Source organism: Macrosteles quadrilineatus, unplaced genomic scaffold (assembly GCF_028750875.1).
Source record: "Macrosteles quadrilineatus isolate MER2022 unplaced genomic scaffold, UCM_ALF_1.0 Scaffold_1__1_contigs__length_201487025, whole genome shotgun sequence".
Taxonomy (NCBI): domain Eukaryota; kingdom Metazoa; phylum Arthropoda; class Insecta; order Hemiptera; family Cicadellidae; genus Macrosteles; species Macrosteles quadrilineatus.
The window spans coordinates 185,570,917-185,591,287 of record NW_026542594.1 but is presented as its reverse complement, the minus strand read 5'-3'; the positions used below and the strand labels follow the sequence as shown (position 1 = coordinate 185,591,287).

Sequence of the window (20,371 nt, the reverse complement as noted above, 5' to 3'; positions counted from 1 at the left end):
TCCTCTGGGACGTGTTTGGGCTGGACTTAACTATTGACCTTTGCCCAATGCTAAATATTTCCGTTATTCTTAAAGATATCAAGTTGAAACTTGGTATGTAGGATGTTGGTAGTCTCTAGTTTGTGTTAATGCAAATCAAATTCAGAATGGTTGATAAGCTTGCACGCTGCACACAATCATGTGAATTTTTAAAAGTTGCCTTGCGTTTGGTTATTTACTAACCGATTCATATGAAATTTTGTACATATGTTAAGGACATAAAACACAGTTGACCCTGATGTAAGGGGTTTTAAAATAATTATAAATGTAAGGTATTGGGCTTAACTATTCACTTTCACCAGACAATTAATATCTCCAATATTATTTCAACTATCAAGTCGAAATTTGATATACAGAACACATTTAAAGGTTTAGAATCATTTTTAAAACTTAAATATTTTTTAAACCTTAACGTTTTGAAACTTACACTTAAATTTAATTTTGTTTTGCTCAACAAATTCTTTAATCGCTTGTATCTTGGAAACGGTAAGAGATAGAGCAAAAATAAGAAAATTTTTAAGAAATTCTATAAAAAAGGTTTTCATATATGGGCTATATAATGATACAACTTTTATTCCTCTGGGACGTGTTTGGGTTGGACTTAACTATTGACCTTTGCCCAATGCTAAACATTTCCGTTATTCTTCAAGATATCAAGTTGAAACTTGGTATGTAGGACGGTAGTAGTCTATAGTTTGTGTTAATGCAAATAAAATTCAGAATGGCCAATAAGCTTGCACACTTCACACGATCATGTAAATTTTTAAAAGTTGCCTTGCGTTTGGTTATTTACTAACCGATTCATATGCAATTTTGTACATATGTTAAGGGCATAAAATAAAGTTTACTCGCATGCAAAATAAAAAAATCATAAATGTACAACTTGGGCTTAACTATTTACCTTCACCAGATACCTATAATAACTTAATAACTCTTTGAGCTAAAGAGTTGAAATTTGACATGTAGGATGGAAGCAGTCTCTAGTTTGTGTTAATATAAAAAATTAGGACCTACTGCAATTCAACACTACTTAAACCTCACCAGGGAAGCTAAAGCTCGGTTCCATGATAGTCGGTGTTTTTGCTTAGAATTTTGTGTTCCAGAACACGAAATTTTAAACACTAATGCATAATATGTCAATTATTATTTTAGCTATCAAGTTGCAATTTGGTATGTAGGTTGATGGCAGTCTCTAGTTCGTTTTAATGCAAAAACAATCCGATTGGTGGATAGACCTGCGTGTGTTGCATGCAATTGTGTAAATGTTTTAAATTTGCTTCACATGTTGCTATTTACTGACGGATTCATATATTATAGGTTAGGAATCAAATGCAGTAGATCCAAGTGTAAAGATATTTAAAAAATCATAAACATAAAAACTTGAGTTTAACTATTGACATTCGTCCAGTTCTTAATAACTCAGTTATTATTTGAACTATCAAGTTGAAATATTTGGTATGTAGGGCAGCATCAGTCTCTAGTTCATGTTGATGAAAAACAGATTGATTCATATACCAGCGATCGATAATTTAAACTTTTGAAAGTAGTCTCACATTTGGTTTTTCACGTTTATAAGCAATCTATAATATTAAAACGAAAGTGGGTTTTTTTATTTCACGATTCTGAATCAACCACTCGACGGATTTTCATGATTTTTGTGTTGAAAGAAAGATAATTTTGAAAACTAGGGAATGTCGAAGCCATAATTTTAGTTTAGGGTCCCAGTTTTTTAGAAATTAAGTTTAAATTTTTAAAAAGTCTAGCAGCCGACGCTAAGATTCTAAACTAGCTTTTGGTGTAATATAATTTGTTTAACATAACAGCTGTAAACATTCAGCGTTTGTAACACAAATTCAGCATTTGGATAAAATTAAAAGACACCTACTAAGGGTTGACTTATTTATACTATGTGTGATGCTAATCATTGATACGTTCAATCCCTCGATAAGAGGATGAAAGATTATTTAAATATACATAGGTAAAATACTAGGATGTTCAAAGGATTTTTTTTAATAAATCTTTGTAATCTTCGGTTTGTTTTAGTGCAATATAATTTTCGTTAACTAACAGATGGTTAAATATAAAAATGCTCTGTAGAACTATGAGGTTATTTATTTATTTACTCTGATTTGTCATTGATTTTTAGGAAATAAGTAAGATTAGTAGACCGCCGAGAAAAGTAACACCATCGATGTATACAAGTCGAGGCTCTGTACACGAGTCTTAAAAAAGGATATGCAAATTATTATACTGCTCAACGTTTTTAGGAAAGGGTAGGAAAATTCATTTTTTACCCATTTTAAATTCATCTTGGTTTGTTTACAATCAATGTTTTTGAATTATTAAACTTTGTTTGGATTAGGCCCGGAAATACTGATGTCATAAAGAAGGAGATCAAGAATCCTCAGGAATACAATTTTAAATTACCACCACAACCCAAACGGGTTTTATGCAAAGATATACAGATATGAATGACATAGATTGATCACAACGTCATCATTGACCTAGGATACTGCAATTAGACTAACCATCCTTTTATGAAATCTAAAAAGTTGTTTGGCGTGTGTTTAGTTGTGGTTACGTTTGGAGGCGCTGAATATTTTATAGTTAAAATAAATGAATATGGGGAATTACGATGTACATTGATTCAATGAGGGTGGTTTAATTATCAAGGATATTAGAACTGATAACGGTATGGATAATAAACATAGACAATTAATTACGTCACTAGCTTTACTAGCGTGTTTACGTTTTAAATTCCTTCAACATGTTCTTTTTTATGAATATTATTTTATTTTTGACTCAGCTGTTCACAAAACAAACTATATGTTGTTGTTTTTACTTTTCTTTGTTTACACTTCTTTATTTAGCAATTGATGCAGTGAAATTGATATAAAGGATATGTGTGGACGATTAGTTTAATGATGTCAGGACACTAACGTTATAATTATGTGTACTGTGAATTTTATTGGATGTTTTCGTTTTATTTTAGGAAGTTTCTATTCAGGCCCACTGGAAATTGTGTATAGTACGAGTAATTGTATTGTGGTGATATTGATTAAGGAAGAGGTAGGTATGCGATGGTAGGTGATATCGTTGACTAGGCCTATACACTTCTCAATTGATAATTACTCTTTATACTGTAGGCTGCAATAAAATTTGTTCTTATGCGAGTAAGCTAGCTGTTCTTAATTATACACAGTTTTAACTGACTACTCCCGTACGTAGGACGGGCTAACACCTCGTATTAATTATTTTATCTTACTTAAGATGATTCGCTAATTTAGTTATAATAAATTAGCACTATATTTTCATGAAGCGTTTCAATTGGTTGGCCTCACTGAAATTCATACCAAATTTCACAGTTTTGGTTTCACAATTGTTTGGTCGCAGCGTTTACTTTTTGTCACGGCGGATTTCGGTTGCAGAACCTATGTTTCCAGAAACTATCCTGTTTTCACGTTAAATTTGACTTTCCAGAACCTATGTTTCTATACTACTAGCGATATTAATCAATTTCATTCAATTTTTGTGTAACCTTCATTCATGATGTGGAGTGTACTTTCCTTAGCTGTGGGGCGCGGCGCTATAATAGTATAGTATAGTAAGGTATTATAGTAAGAAATTGGCGAATCAGATCAGGAACAGGACCCAACTGTCCTTATGAGCTTTTGCTAAATAAACATCGTATATCACCCCACAACTCAACCCTGTACGTAGCGGAGTAGCTGTCTCAGTGAAGAAACACAAGCAAGAGCGTATATAGAAATTTGCACACAATTAACAACCTTGAACCATAGACAAATATGTTGTCTATGCTTGAACGCAGAGCATTTCTTGCATGTGGTATGTGTTCCATCATTTCTGACAGGAATTGGATTTAAACTCTACTCCGCAAATGTTCGATCACCACGTTTTGATAGTGTTGTCTTATCATGTAAATAAGATTCAGCCGTAAACCATAGGATGTAGCAATGTTTGCCATCAAATTACGGCTTATCAACATTGAAATCGGCATCGTGAACAGTATAAATATATCCGATATTAAATATTTGTTTATAGCAATGTAGCGAATTGCTTTTTAGAGGACGATACCTATCACTTATCTAATCATTTTAGCAAGCAACTGATCAAGTATGCAGCACTTTTGCAGAACATGGAAAATTGGTACGTTTTTCTCCCTGAGTTTGCAACCGGAAGAAGTAGATTTTTTTTTTTTTTTTGGTTTAAAGAGGTTGGCGGCCTCTTTTAACCTTGCATTTGCCCGTCCACATAGACTAGCGCCCGTGCGTGGATCGTTAACAGCAAAGCAAGGAGTGAGCCAGTACAGTACAAAGGTGAACTGTACTGATAAAATGTTATCGGCAGTGACCAGGATCCGAACCCACGACATCGCTGCCTTGGGCCCGAAGTCCGCGACGCTACCGACTGAGCCACCGACTCACTAAACAGTTTTTGATTATCATTCTTATCAAAGACTACTAACAATAAACTAAATATACAATAAATTCTTACTCATTTATATCATCAATGCCGTTATTAATATATTTTTTTTGTAATATAAAACGTATTCAATAATTACTTTGGCAAAAAAACTTATTAATAACTATACTGAAATGGACTGAAATGTGCAATGCAACTACTGAGCTATTAATGGAACCGCGGTGCGTTGGCGTTGCGCAACACTAAAGTTTATGGATTCAAATATTTTTAGCATCAGCAAGCAAGTAGGCTACTACTGACGGTCTCCGCCATGGCGTAAACACCCCGCCAACCCTGCAGTGCCGGGAGGGGGGCGAACTAAATTTGTTCAATATTGTTAACCTATTACATATATATTTTAGAGGGACTTATTGATTCTGTTTTGTTGGCATATAGATCCATTTCTAAGCTAAACCCCATTTAAACCTATTTTTGAGTAATACAATGACAAACTCATGACTGGGCTCCCACGAGGGTAGCGGATTTTTCTATTTTGTTTATTACTAATTTTTGGTTTATTTATATAAAATTCCGGCGACCCCATCTTCTAAGAAGACCGTCCAGTGGCGTGTGTATGTTGAGCGGCGCCCCCTGCAGTACCCATGCAGATTGCGCCCCCCTGCAGTACCCATGCAGATGGCGCCCCCCTGCAGTACCCATGCAGATTGCGCCCTGCAGTACCCATGCAGATGGCGCCCTGCAGTACCCATGCAGAGTGTGCCCCCTGCAGTACCCATGCAGATGGCGCCCCCTGCAGTACCCATGCAGATGGCGCCCCCCTGCAGTACCCATGCAGATTGCGCCCCCTGCAGTACCCATGCAGATGGCGTCCCCCTAAAAAAATCACCACTTCTGTTCTATTCCGTCATCACATTGTAAGAATCAGGAAGAACTGCATATTTCGGGATTCAGATTTGTTTGATTATATAGCATGGTGTTATGTAACGAGTTACGGTTGTTAAAATAATGTTCTTCATTTTTCTGTTGGAAAAATTAGTTAGCTTGTCTAAGTCAATCCCGTTCGCGACCCCTCTCAAGCCGTACGAAGCATTTAAAGCACAGGATTGACTTATTAATCACCATTATTTTAACATTATTTCAACAACCGTAACTCGTTTTATAACACCATGCTATAGGCTATAATTAAACAAATCTAAATCCCGAAATATGCAGTTCTTCCTGATTTTTACAATGAGATAAGAAATAGAACAGATGTGGTGATTTTTAGGGGGACGCCATCTGCATGGGTACTGCAGGGGACGCCATCTGCATGGGTACTGCAGGGGGCGCCATCTGCATGGGTACTGCAGGGGACGCCATCTGCATGGGTACTGCAGGGGACGCCATCTGCATGGGTACTGCAGGGGGTGCCATCTGCATGGGTACTGCAGGGGGCGCCATCTGCATGGGTACTGCAGGGGGTGCCATCTGCATGGGTACTGCAGGGGGACGCCATCTGCATGGGTACTGCAGGGGGACGCCATCTGCTTGGGTACTGCAGGGGGGCGCCATCTGCATGGGTACTGCAGGGGGCGCCGCTCAACATACACACACCACTGGACAGTCTTCTTAGAAGATGGGGTCGTGAGTTCACATTACGTCGCATTTCCAGTAGTGTAGTTTACCTGCTGTGCAGTAATTCTAGTAATTCCAGCAGTGTAGGCTAGGCTCGGTGACCGTGTGACATTCTTGGCCGTGAACTTCTATGACGGTTTGTGACCCCAGAGTAATGTCTATTGTGTTCTGTAATGTAACTGTTTTATATTGCATAAGTAGTAGCTTACCCGTTTCATGGGGGTGTGGACTTAGATCATTATACTTGTCCAATAACAGTTTGTATGATAAATTAATGATTTTCTTCATCAGCATCCGTGTTATTAAATTACTTGAAAAAAGATATACGTTTAATTTAATATTATCAAATTAAATATCCACTGATTGGACATTATCGTAAACGTAACCTTACACCATAATGTTACTACAGTGAACGCTGCGAAAATAGATAATCCGGCTAACAAGTGGCGCTAATAACTATTGAGTATACACATAACCTAAAACTGTATACAAACTGTAAGTAAAGAGAGGACGTAATCCATACTTCCAAGGAAACAAAAAAAATTAAGTATAGACGAACGGGAGTATGTTTAAGTTGTTTAATATGTGCAGTAGTAACCATAGCCTCTTGTATTGTAACAGCATAGATTTGAGAGTAGACAGAGTAGAGTAGGTCTACTCCAGAGAGCACAGAATAGACATTTAGGCCTATATACCTATTTTGCTCTCTGGTTGTCTCATACAAGTTGCTGTGTGGTAACGTCAACGTCGCAACGGCATGTATATATCCATCATAATAACAGTAATTAAACATGTTAATATACAATGCACATACGCACCATTATAAAGTAGTGAACGGCTGTTTCGGTTTTGCCACTTTTGTCTCGCCGTGGCCTTGTATCAGAGGTAGTCCTTAACCCGCATGTTAGACGACTTTGTGATCAGCTGTTAAGTAGCCTACTTGGCATTGAGAGTGGAATCAAGTATCTTGGAATTGGAGACTAGAGAAACGTCAGCTTTGAAACGCTTTATTTATATATGTACCAATTTAAAAAAAAAAAAAACCCTACGGTTGTCCGGTTGTCCGGGAATGCCAGTTTTGCTCCGGTGTCTAGAAAAGGGTCCCCGAGGCAGTAAATAGTTGTAGATCCCAAAATCCTTCTAAAGACGAGATACTAGGAATTGCAGTATAACAGAGAATATAAGAATGTCCAAGTCGCGTATTGTTCTATACGCATACCACCGGGGATTAAAAACAGGTGTTCTGTATATACCGGGTTTCTTGGAGGAAAGAGTTCTCTACAATTGCCAGTGTGTTTAAAAAAGGGCTCTGGGGACAATAAATTCCCCCATAATAACTCAAATAGTGACAACAAGTTATTTAAACAGTTATGTAAAATTAAAATTAGCAAACAAAATTAAATGAAGTATATTGTATTACATAGTGATAGGCCTACGTCTTAAGGACAATTGTTATTGCAAAATTTGTCTAAAAATTAATGAATGAAATACCGGTAGTATATTTCGTACCTAGGGCCGAAAATGAGGTTTTGCCGGCTCGAGATAGTTTTTAAGTTCGAGACGAAGTCGAGAACTTAAATCGATCGAGAGCTGCAAAACCATTTCGGTCCGCGGTACGAACGCTATTTTTCACCACACTAACCACACCACTATTCCACTATTACCACAATTCACCACTAAAATAATGCACTGATAGTCAACACAACTACCACTTTAAGGTTATGTGAAGAAATAATTTGAGGAATCAGCAAAAATAAATATAAATAATTGCTAGGCAACGGTGATACACAATTCTATTGCAATGCTATGGATTTTGATTGTGTATTTAAAATGCATTCATGTAGCCTATTTTGATTGTGTATTTAAAATGCATTCATGTTTTAAGTAAGTAAGCGGACAGCTGATTTTGCGGCCCCGGCCTGTAAAAACCTGCTCGGTCCCCAAATTACGATGACAGCTGGCATGGCCAGCAAAACGTAACTTTCAGCCACCAATTTACGTATGTAATACAGGCAAAAACATCATAGTGTGGTGAAAACATCATTTCGCCACACTATGATGTTTTTGGCTGTATGTTAATTGGTGGCTGAAAGTTACGTTTTGCTGGCCATGCCAGCTGTCATCGTAATTTGGGGACCGAGCAAGTTTTTACCACTGTTTTTACATCCCGGGGCCGCAAAATCAGCTGTCCCTTTACTTACTTAAAACATGAATGCATTTTAAATACACAATCAAAATCCATAGCATTGCAATAGAATTGTTTTATTGTCACCGTTGCCTAGCAACTATTTAATTTTATTTTTGCTGATTCCTCAAATTATTTCTTCACATAACCTTAAAGTTGTAGTTGTGTTGACTATCAGCGTGCATTAGTGGTGAATAGTGGTAAATATGGTTTATGGTATAGTGTGGTGAAAAATAGCGTTCGTACCACGGACCGAAATCGTTTTGCAGCTCTCGATCGATCTTAGTTCTCGACTTCGTCTCGAACTTAAAAACTATCTCGAGCCGGCAAAACCTCATTTTCGGTCCCAGGTACGAAATATACTATTTCGACCAACTGGCTAATTATTACTGGCATAAAATACATCTTTCAAACCCCTTAACCTAGAGAGGTTTACTGGTTTGAGGTCAGTTGGAAGGGCATTGTAGGCTTGGAGCCCAAAGTAAGAAAAGGATTTTTTCCCGAATTCCGTTCTGACCCGTGGCAAGTGTAGCAAGCTTCTTGTCGAGTGAGGCGAACGCTCACCTCAGAACTGAAAACCAGTTTCCTTCCGATGTATTCGGGACATTCCGTTAACAAAGTTTTATGAACGATGAGAACAGTTTGAAGGTAAAATGTTTTATTTTAATTATTTTTTATTTGTGCTCATAATTAAAACTCCTGTTTAAACTTAATGGGAAAATCCTTATCACACTCTTACCTTTTAATCAGAAATACAACCAGATTTTGCTTTTCCAGAATCCTGTGCAGCTTTATCATTCTCAAGGATCAGTTAAAGACCATTTAAAACTATATCTGTCTTGTTTATGAAGAGTGCGTGCGTTGTGTACAATCCATTTCTTGTTTCACCAACTTGTAGTACTGTCTTCCGAATAGTCATGGGTTGTTGGAAAGCCTAATTCGTGTAGATTTGCAAATAGTTATGAAAGTTTGATTTTATAAGACTTATTTAAGGTGAACAAAAAAAACAACAAAAAACCATTTAAAACGCCCTTTTTCCAAGTTTATATTTCTAAGTTTATATTTGTAGCCTACTTTAGGCTGCATTTATTGAGTATTTTCAAGAAATACAAAATAGTAATATGAAGGAAATTGTATTCTCTATTAGAATATCACCTTCCACTTTGGTCGATTTCCTCACAATTTCAAAATGATTTGCAAAAACGTTAAGCAGCCTCCCAATTTATAGTGGTGAGAAAATAATGAATTGAAGATGTTGTTGTTAAACTCTGTACAATTAAATCTACAGCTCTACTGAATTGATTTTATTAATTAAAAGGTCATTAGAAAGCCTAATAATTCGTGTAGACTAGATAATAGTTATTAAAGTTTTTTTTTAAGATTTTTTTACTAGGTGAAACATGGGTAAAACCCGTCAAAGTCGACAGTTACTGTTGAGGTAGCAAGCAACATCGTTTGACTATAAATTGATGATAAATAACTCACAATTTTTTGAATAATTTGGGTTGTTCGTAGTATTTTCGTTTTCTAGCTGTTTGTTAATTAATTGTGCATTTTCCTAAAACTTAGCTCGGGTCGAAAAGAGTCACTTCCCGCCCTAGTGATGAAATACCATTTTGAAACAAACAAAGTTCGTAGTGTTCGTGGTGTACATAAAATGGATGCATTTACATATACCTTGGTCATCTTAGGGGAACTTTGACCTTTGAGTCTGACTTGACGTACACAGTATAGTAAAGAGAGATCGGTTTATTCCATGCTTCGAGGACGAATTCTCCCACTATAAACTCTCATCAGTGGACCAAGGACTCTAAACTCTCCAGACTGTAAGCGTCCTTGTTTTACATAACGCTTTTCATTTCTCTAATTGGTGTTTCATATAAGTGAACTGTAGCCTTGAAACTTGCATTTTAGCACAGACATAATAGACCTTTTAGCTCAAAAGTTTCACTGGTCGATTATGCGGTAGTTACCCTACAGTATTAGCCTTTTTCCGAAGATTTGTTTATTTTCTTAACATCCATAGGGATCTTACTAATTCTTGTACTATTTATTGTTTCATTACTACAATAGCATCTTTGACTATCAATACAATGATAGCATGCAAATTACCACCGATAAATAATTATTGAAATTGGTGTCAGTACTGTCATAAGAGTAGGTATCAAATCAAATCAAATTATCCTTTATTCATTTAAGTACAATTGTACAGGAATAGAGTCAGATCTTACAAAATAAAATGTTTTACATTGAACTAAAAATAAGACAGAATATTTATTTTATTTGTTCTCCCAAAACTCTTTAAGAGAACAGGGGGCAATTTTAATCAAATACTGTTTCAGACAATTTTTAAACTTTTTTGTATCATTTTCAGTTAGAAGTGTTTTTGGAAGATGAGACATAAATTTATTTCCTGTGAATTTCGTTTTCTTTTTATAAAATTCTAGATTGTGTCTATCAATTTGAAATTGAGAACGAGTGTTATAATTATGACTAATTTTGTTACGTGTTACGTTTTGGTACGTGAACCAGTTGTGTATTATATACTTAACGTAAATATATACACTGTAATCACACCTCCAATTATTGGCTTCAGTTTGTATCATTCAGATTGAATATAATAAGGTAAGGGACAATGTTTCATCTATGATAGACGCTGTTTCTGTACAATTATTTGTGACGAAAACATTACTGTTCTTATACCACCGTTCTTGTAACATACAGTAATTTGATACCAAATAGCTTCTTGATCAGCACGATTTGTACGTATTATCATAGACAAATAGAATTAAATACAGCGACAGCAGTGCTGCGGTTAGCATAAGTTCTGGCGTCCACCGCTAGGAGTGCCGTCATAGCGCGTGCGCTGTAACTACACGGCACTCCTAGTGGTGGACGCCAGAACATATGATAACCGCAGCACTGCTGTCGATCTATGTTTAATTCTATTTGTCTATGGTATTATTGAATTTACGGAAATTAAATAAAAGACACGTCTAATAACACTTACATATATTTACTAAATAAGTGTATTTATTTTTACATATATTTAGATTCTGATGATTGGAGTGTCCAATCGAAATCGATCACCACTTACCATCTTTTCTGTATGTTTACCGTGTGAGTTAACAGTATAAGTGTAAATATACCTTTGTTTTAAAGTGTTATTATACGTATCTTTTATTTACTTTCCGGTAATTCTATCATATTCCGGTAAAACTATCATAAAATATAGGTTATTCCATAATAAATAATAAAGTTGTTGGTCATATTGTAAAATGGCGTACAGATTTTTGAAATTCTAAGCCATCTTAAAAGTCATCTTAAACAATAAAGATGAGTTTCCCATAGGAAATTAACTCTATATCTCATAATTAAAAAGTTAGCATTGGTTCACTTTAGGTGAGACGCCTTGTAAGCAATGCTTCAACATAGCGGGATGAGAACCAGAACCAGACTGAAATTACAAAGTAAACCAGTTTTCAGCAAGAAAGTTTGGTGAAAGTCAGATATTTCGGATATATAAAAGCTGTTTTAAGGCCAACCAACACTTACAGTTGCTCGTTGGGAGCGTGTCTTACCCAATGTATGACCAAAGTGACACACATCTACAAGGGAGACAGACAACGTTCCAGATCTTTGGGACAACCCATTATTTTATGGCCTAAGGGTATGAATACGCGTACATCGAAATTTGCGTACAGCCTGAATTTAAATAAGAAGACTGTGTACAGCCTGCCAGGTTGATGTTACTAGGGCGAGACAAGGCCTGACATTCGAGGCAGTGGAATTTGACAGACGAAGTTGGCGTACACCACCAAGAACCACGCCTTGGTGTGGACTATAAACATTTGACTAAAGTAACAAATCAGTTCTTACCGATTACACAAAACTGATAAAAATACAAAATAAATATCGACATTTGAAATTACTATGTAGATAAATAAAATATATGTGTAATATAAAATACGTCCGCACGAGTGAGTACTACGACTATACGCCTTGACTACAACTATCCGCAATACTATCCTGATAATTAGACCAATTTGTATATACCAAGGAAAAATGTGGTTCGGATTCCACTATAAACTGTAGGTCCCTTAGTTGCCATTAGCTGTATGGGCTATTAATTAACAGCTGTGTCTAAGGAATGTCGACCTTAGTCACTAACAAGACTACAAGATCGCACCACTTATCCTACACTATCATCTCCATTCATACTTGGCTTAAAATACCTACTATGTATGGTCGCCATTTCATTGAACAGTATCTAACAGTGTAGATGTAACAGCACCAAATTTGACTTAAGCCAAATTCAAGTCTGGAAAGCTGTCTTTTGGCCTTGTCAGATTTGTTCCAATGCGCTGCTCTTATTATGTACATTCTTAGCGACCACTATTTACATCAAAGTTATTAGTAATGTACAATATTTACAGTGCCTGAATGAAAATTATTTACATTACTCGCTACCATTGAAAATTTTTAGTTAATATACACTTTATTTTGGGTACGTTATGATTTCTGGTCGCTATCTTTCTGGTCGCTATCTTTATGATGGAAAAAAGGATCGAAATAATATCCAAAGAAAAGGAAGACACTGGAGGCATAGCTTCATGTTTGAAAGCGTTATTACACCTCCACCAATTTGGATAGTTACTATATTTTAGCGGAACTGACTTATGTTATTAATTTTAATTTATAAACTGGATTTTTGTATATTACTAATAACTTTGATTGGAATAGTAGCCTCTAAGTATGTACATAACAAAATCTGTAAATAGGAATAAAATCCGACTTCGACAAGGCTGAACCAATTATATCGTTGGGCTGAACGGCCGCTTTATACATTTCCAGACTTAATTTGTTTTGTGGCCCAAGTCAAATCTGTTACATCCAACAATGACATAAGACCAAGTTACATCTACATTTATTTATCTGTACATAGTAATTTGAAAGCTAGATAGTTTAATTTAACAACATAGTACAACAATATATATTTGGAATATATATTATTGAAATATAATAAATTAGGTACTTAATTATAAGTTGTTAGTCAGTTACACTACTTAATATAGTCAACACCTAGCCGTGGTTCTTGGTGGTGTACGCAAACTTCGCCTGACAAATTATACTGCCTCAAAAGGCCTTGTCTCACCCTGTCAAACATCAACCTAGAGGGTTGTACGCAGTCTTCGCTAAATTCTAACTGTAAGCAAATTTCACTGTACGCTAACTTCGTGACACCAAGTTAGCTTAAGGGTATGGTCGCTCGAGAAGCAGGAGGAGCGAGAAAGCAAGAGTGAGCTGGTGGAGGGTGAGAGAGAGGAAAATGTTGGGATTGAGAGATTTCGAAACCCGCTTCTTGGGGTTCAGGGGAGAGAGTAACAAAAATGTGTTTTTAAAACGTTTCTATTAGCTCGCTTTCTTGTTCGGTACTAACTTTGCAATCAATTTTATACTAACTTCCCGATGAGCTAGAGACTTGAAACTTGAAACAGCTCACAAATGGAAGACAATGCAATATTATATCATTTAATTTTCACATTTCCCTTGGGCTACGCCCCATGGGCTTGTTTTTATTTACTCGCTTTTTTGCAAATTTTGATACTTCCCGATGAGCTAGAGACTTTAAACTTGAAACATAGCTCACAAATGGAAGAAAATGCAATATTATATAATTTAATTTTCATATTTTCCTTGGGCTACGCCCCATGGGCTTGTTTTTATTAGCTCGCTTTCCTACAAATTTTGATATCAATTTTAAACAAAGTTCCCTATGAGCTAGAAACTTGAAACATAGCTCACAAATGGATGACAATGCAATATTATATAACTTAATTTTCATATTTCCCTTGGGCTACGCCCCATGGGCTTCCAAATTTTTCATGTTTACATTTTGAAAGAATGTAAATAAATCAATTAATTTAAGTCAGCTGTAAATACTTAAATGTGACAGTTCGAAGAGCAGAGGTTAAGAGGTAGGCCTACAAGTTCTGCTTCCGAGATGTTCTAAAAATATAACACAATTAAGCATTTCTAAGTTAAGATAAAACATCTTATTACAGATAATAAGGTTTTGGTTATGTATTAACAGGCCATATAAAATAGATTTAACCACATTAAAGACTAAAAAGTAGAAAGTAATATATAAAAAAATACTTTTTAAGAATGCCACGTTTTTAAACGCACTAAAAAGTTGACAATCTATAAGTATAAAAGAGGATGTGTTTGTATATATATATATACCGGGTGTCCAAAACCACCCGTACACCTCTTTCAAAACGAGGGAAACCTTTTCTTACAAACAAAAAATAATACAGAACTAGCTAAATTGGGTACGGTCTACCAAATGATGATAATTTCAAATCCAAAATCACACCGGAAGTGGCTTTTTCAGACCGGAAGTTGACTTTTTTAAATGTAAACCACCAATTTTGATTACAGAATCGGATTCTACGTTGAAAAATACATAACTTTTGTCTAAAAAATTGTTTTAAAAAACTTGTTTTCTACCTCTAATCCCCTATTAAAGTCAATAATTTTGGGTCATTCATCTGCCAAAGTTACTTGAAACAATAATGGAGAAAAACAAATAATAAAGATTACATAAAGACATGTGATAAATAGAATCATCCATACATTGTAAACACTATAGTAATTGAGTAACGGCTGGTCTACACATTGCTTAGTTTCATTTTATTTTAAAAATAAATCATTTGTTTTTACATTAAAGTGGTCAAATGTAAAAACAAATGATTACAACAACAAAAATAGATCACACAAAGTAAACAATGTGTAGACCAGCTGTTACTCTACTAAGGTGTTTACAATAAACAGCTGATTCTATTCATCATATGTCTTTATGTAATCTTTGTTATTTGTTTTTCTCTATTATTGTTTCGAGTAACTTTGTCAGATGAATGACTCAAAATTATTGACTTTAATGGGGGATTAGAGGTAGAAAACAAGTTTTTTCAAAAAAACGTTTTAGACAAAAGTTATGTATTTTTTAACGCAGAATCCGATTCTGTAATCAAAATTGGTAGTTTACATTAAAAAAAGTCAACTTCCGGTCTGAAAAAGCCACTTACGGTGTGATTTTGGATTTGAAAATATCACCATTTGGTAGACCGTGCCCAATTTATCTGGTTCTGTATTATTTTTTGTTTGTAAGAAAAGGTTTCCCTCGTTTTTAATGGGGTGTACGGGTGGTTTTGGACACCCGGTATATATATATATATATATATATATATATTTGTTTGGCAGTGATAAACTCAGACACCGCTGAACCAATTGCCACGAAACTTGGTACATATACGTGTAGAATTTCATGGAATAGGTTTATACACCATCAATTTCGTGATCCGTCCAATCGGCTTCGCCCCAGTGGCTCTGGAGTTTCCCATGTTAACCTTATGAGAAATGGAATTAATGAATCTTAACAGCTGTTTCAATTAAACAAGTTGGTTCTGTTCTATGATGTTCAATAGCATTAAAGTTACAAGGATTACCAACAGGGTTCAGCACTATTATTTCTTTTACATTTATGACAACAGCTAATTTGCAACCAAAATTACAACCTGGAGGCGAGTTAGCGTAGCGAACGAGCTAACCTGAAGGCAAGTGAGCACAGCGAACGAGCTCCAACCTAAAGGTGAGTGAGCGTAGCGAACGAACTTCAACCAGGACGTGTTGAGCCATGCGAACGAGATCATCTTGAAAATTAAGAAGTTAAACGGGGCAAAGCCCGCGGGTTACAGCTAGTAATTTATAAATATGTTGAGAGAATAAGTACTTGTAAGATTTAAAACGAAAAACGTGGGACGCATGCAATAGATCATAATAGTTCAATAGGTGAAGTTAATTGTAAATTAGCATGCACTCCACATTTTTCGTTTTAAATCTTACAAGTATTTATTCTCTCAACATATTTATAAATTATTGTCAACTTTTTAGTGCGTTTAAAAACGTGGCATTCTTAAAAAGTATTTATTTTATATATTATTTCTGTATAGGTTTTTTATATTAGTTTAAACAGTACAGTAAACTAGTTAAAAAAATTATTTGGTTAATAAAACAACCTTTGTTTTAAACATCGTGATATAGGCTATCTAGTGGTTTCACAGAAAGCTTTGAAAATCTGTGATACACAATGAGAACTGTCAAAGTGTCAAATTAAAATATTTTTGGCCTACAGTTAGTAAAATCAGTAAAATTATGGATTCAACCTTTTCAGTATGTTCACTACAGTAGTTGGCATTTCTACTGACTAGGGTAAAAGAGGCCTTCAACATGTTAACCAAGCAATAATCAATTGAAGAGGTCTGAAATATCTTAATCCAACAATGGATAACCCAATTATCCTTTGTCTGTGCTTATAGTTATGGTACATCTATGGTAATTTTGTGTCGTTCACACATTAATTTTTTTCTGACAAAACTTGGCTGTAGGCCTATATAAACAATATAGTTGAAATATTATGATGTTTCATCACTAGGACATAACGTGACTGTTCTCCAACCGAGGTCGGAAAATAAGGGAGGGTTTTATAGTCACTTTTTTCCCTTGTGATGAACCATATTTTTGTCATATTGCACAAAAAAATAAAATAAATAAATAAATAAATTTCACTACAGTACCTCATTGTTGATTTGTTCTTTTTTATAAGGAAATTAGATAACCCTAATGTTTTTTGTTTTTTTTTTGTATGAATATTGGCCTTATTTGACCTTTTGGTTGAACTCACAATTTAATAACGGCTTAGTATAACCTTTGACTATTGATACAACAAGAATTTCCCTCCCCATGTTAAAGTTGTCGCCAGTTTTTTAATAAAAATCTTAGTTGATGCCCCAGCAACCGAAAAATAGAGCTGATATCAAGTACTGATTTCTGTTGAATATACAAATTTTTACACCAAGTCAAACTAATAGAATGACTTATTGTGAGCTATAGCAACTGTTATGACCCATCAATTTAGTCAGCAACAAAAAATTGATACAGAATTTTTGACACTTGCACACTCTATGACTGGCTTTTTTAATAAGAAATTGGTGACTTCTGGTCCATAAAGATGTGGTCCGTATGGATGTATAACATTTTTGTCATTAATTTGATTAATGATAAATCGAAACTTGGCTCAGAAGCAATTTATTGGAAATTGTTAGCATAGAACTAGCAACTATCAGATTTAAAGGCACGCACGGTAGCTATTCAGTGAGTTTACACATTACCATCTTCATCAATCGCACCACACTGTTGGAAGCTATAACGTTTAAAAACAAAACATTGTTTGACAGGTTAAGTGTAAGAAAGAGCCATGTGGCCTTAACTGTTGCCTGTATAAATAAATAATACTATATGAAACCCGTAAAAATCTACGGTTAGGGACCTCCTCGTTTATATGGTCTTGCGGCTTCATTGGCAAAAAATGATGCAAATGAAATAGCATTGTGGCATTTCTAGAGAAAAACATACTGTAAATTGGCTTTTACGTAAATACTGACGTTTACATGCATTGTTAATCAACTTATCTTATAAAGGATAATGTGATCTAGTTTAAAAGGGATATTACCTTTCTGTCATGACAGTAGCTGCTTAAATAGTATTTACTCTAACAGCCAAAATATCGTGTTACTTTCAATAATGTTACCAACCCAGTGGTATGGCCACGGTCCGTAATATAGGCCACTGCAAATAATTTGTCAAGAAAGGTACCATTTTAGTCAATGTTTTTGTGTTTGGATGCTATTAGACAAGATAAGAGCACATTGAACTTCTTCTGCAGATGAATAACTGTTGGAGAAATATAAGCCAAATCATAATTGTCACAATGCCAGTTTGAGCATTTTGTAACTATATGAGGAAGTTACATAGTATTTTTTTAGGCTGCTGCTCAGTTCACTTTAAGAACATACTTTTTAAGAGATAAAATTAAATTGTTTTTGTTGCTGAGTAGTGCTAGTAAACATACACAACCCTTTTTTCGTTAGTCTAATAACACACAATTTCAAGAAAATAACATTGCAAATGCTTCCTTTGGACAGTTCAGTAACTGTCAATAAATGTGTGTTGTTTGAAATACAATTTAAAAATGAACAGCTGTTTCATTAAAAAGTATTATCCACATGGCCAAAATGTAAACAAATCTGTGGAGGGATCTTTTAAAGGCTTCAGGGGCAGAGCCCTGAGGGAATTTACTTTGTTTTCTTTTGATAACTCGTCTACAGACGAAGACATTTCTTTGGACACCCCTACCAAGTTTCTACGCCCAGTCGTTCTCTTAAATTAGTGGAGACAAAGTTTCCAAATAAATATTAAGATTCCCCCATGTTAATCTTATAGGAGAAAACACAATTTTGATGGAAGATCCAGCCCGAACTAATAAATATTTCAAAAAAATAAAAACACTTTGCAAAACTACAGATTAGGGCCATTCTTTTGACACTTTAATCATCAAAATCGGTCCAAAAATGAGGGAGGAGTTCTGTTTACAAAAATTGGTTTAGCGTATTATATATGTAGATTTCATTTCATTTCATTTTTTTGCAGATATATAAGGTGTTAAGGCGGAAAAACAAGGATCAAGCTGACCAACTACTAAGACAGAGCGTGCATCAGTTCGGAATCTTCTGTCAAGTTCGCTTACATCACCTGACCAAAGAACAGATCCAGTCATATCTTGGGTAAGGACCATCACCACTCCTAAAGCAGAGTTAAGGAAAGGAAACAGTTTTAGTCACATGTCGTCTATAAACAGACATTTCTTGCGTCTTGCGTGTACCTACTTCTGTGATTCAACATTTATATATTTTGTTATTAAACTAAACTGGTTCATAAAAAAATGCAAAAACGTTAGCAAAAGTCCTTAGTGTAAATCACCACAAATCGAAAATTTAAGATGTTGGAGGCCTCCTGTAACTTTGTCATAGATTGAATTTTCCAGCCCAAATTAAAGCTTATGGGTTTGTACATGGAACATATCAAACAAAAAGCATTTGTCCAGCGACTTCATTTTTTTCAGTGTGGGATCACTTTAGTCATAGTAAAATATAATATGGGTTGCCTGTCAACAGAATGGCCGGGACTGTGGCGTATTCCTGTAATCCAGCTAATTGGATGTCACAAATTGAGGATATTTATAGGCATGCACTGCGGATGTGATACTCCCTGGTGTGGATTAACGTCTGCACTAGTGAGTACTGTACTACGACTATCCGCAGTACTACCCTGATAATTAGACCAATCTGTTAATTAAAGGGGAAAATTGTGATTCAGATTCCACTATAAAATGTGGGTCCCTTAGTTGCCATTGGCTGTATGGGCTATTAATTAACAGATGTGTCTAAGGAACATGTCAGCCTTAGTCACCAACAAGACTACAAGATAGCGCCACTCACCCTACACTCATCTCCATTCATTCTTTCCTTAAAATTCCTTTAAACATTTGTATAGTCGCCATTTCAGAATAAAGTATAATTTATTTTTGTAAAAAAATACAACCGACTTCAAACGCTCTAAAAAGAATGAAATAATTTCAATTAAGTAAACTTTTGTATTAGGCAAGCTCACGTATTTTAAGTCGGCGCGGCTCTATGATGATTTTTGATACAAAATTGAAAGAGGGTGTCCATATTGCAGGTGACTATCTATAAATAAAGGTGTTAATCTGCATGTCTTTTTCATAGTTATGCGTTAAGTGTTATTTTATTACCGTAACAGAGATCGGCATTATCGTGGTATTAACGAGTATCTTTTAAAAGATTATAACGCATTTAAATGTTTCTAACTTGGAAAATTACCGTTTTAATACTAAACTAGCTTCTTTTCCCTATCATAATATCAAACTAAATTATTTTCCTATTCATATAGAACATTTGTGTGTGTTATTTTCATAATGCTTTTTTTCTGAAGTAAACATAAAATACAAAATATTTCCTTTAATATATAAACAAAACAGTTCAGTATGTTTTTTATATGTTTATGTTATCCAGCTACAATTTTTTGATTTTCAAAATACACACACAATATTTAATTTCAATCATGTTTGCAGTTTGAGCCGCGCCGACTTGAAATACGTGAGCTTGCCTA

At 35.1% G+C, this 20,371-nt stretch overlaps 1 protein-coding gene across 1 annotated transcript in view; it reads left to right on the top strand.

Moving 5' to 3' along the window:
* The window catches only part of LOC129003255 (uncharacterized), a 59,820-nt gene that overhangs the window by 23,374 nt on the left and 16,075 nt on the right, over positions 1-20,371 (top strand). Inside the window, exon 2 of the mRNA XM_054431552.1 lies at positions 18,833-18,966. Coding sequence (XP_054287527.1) covers positions 18,833-18,966 — 134 coding nt within the window. The remainder of the gene's footprint in view (positions 1-18,832; positions 18,967-20,371) is intronic.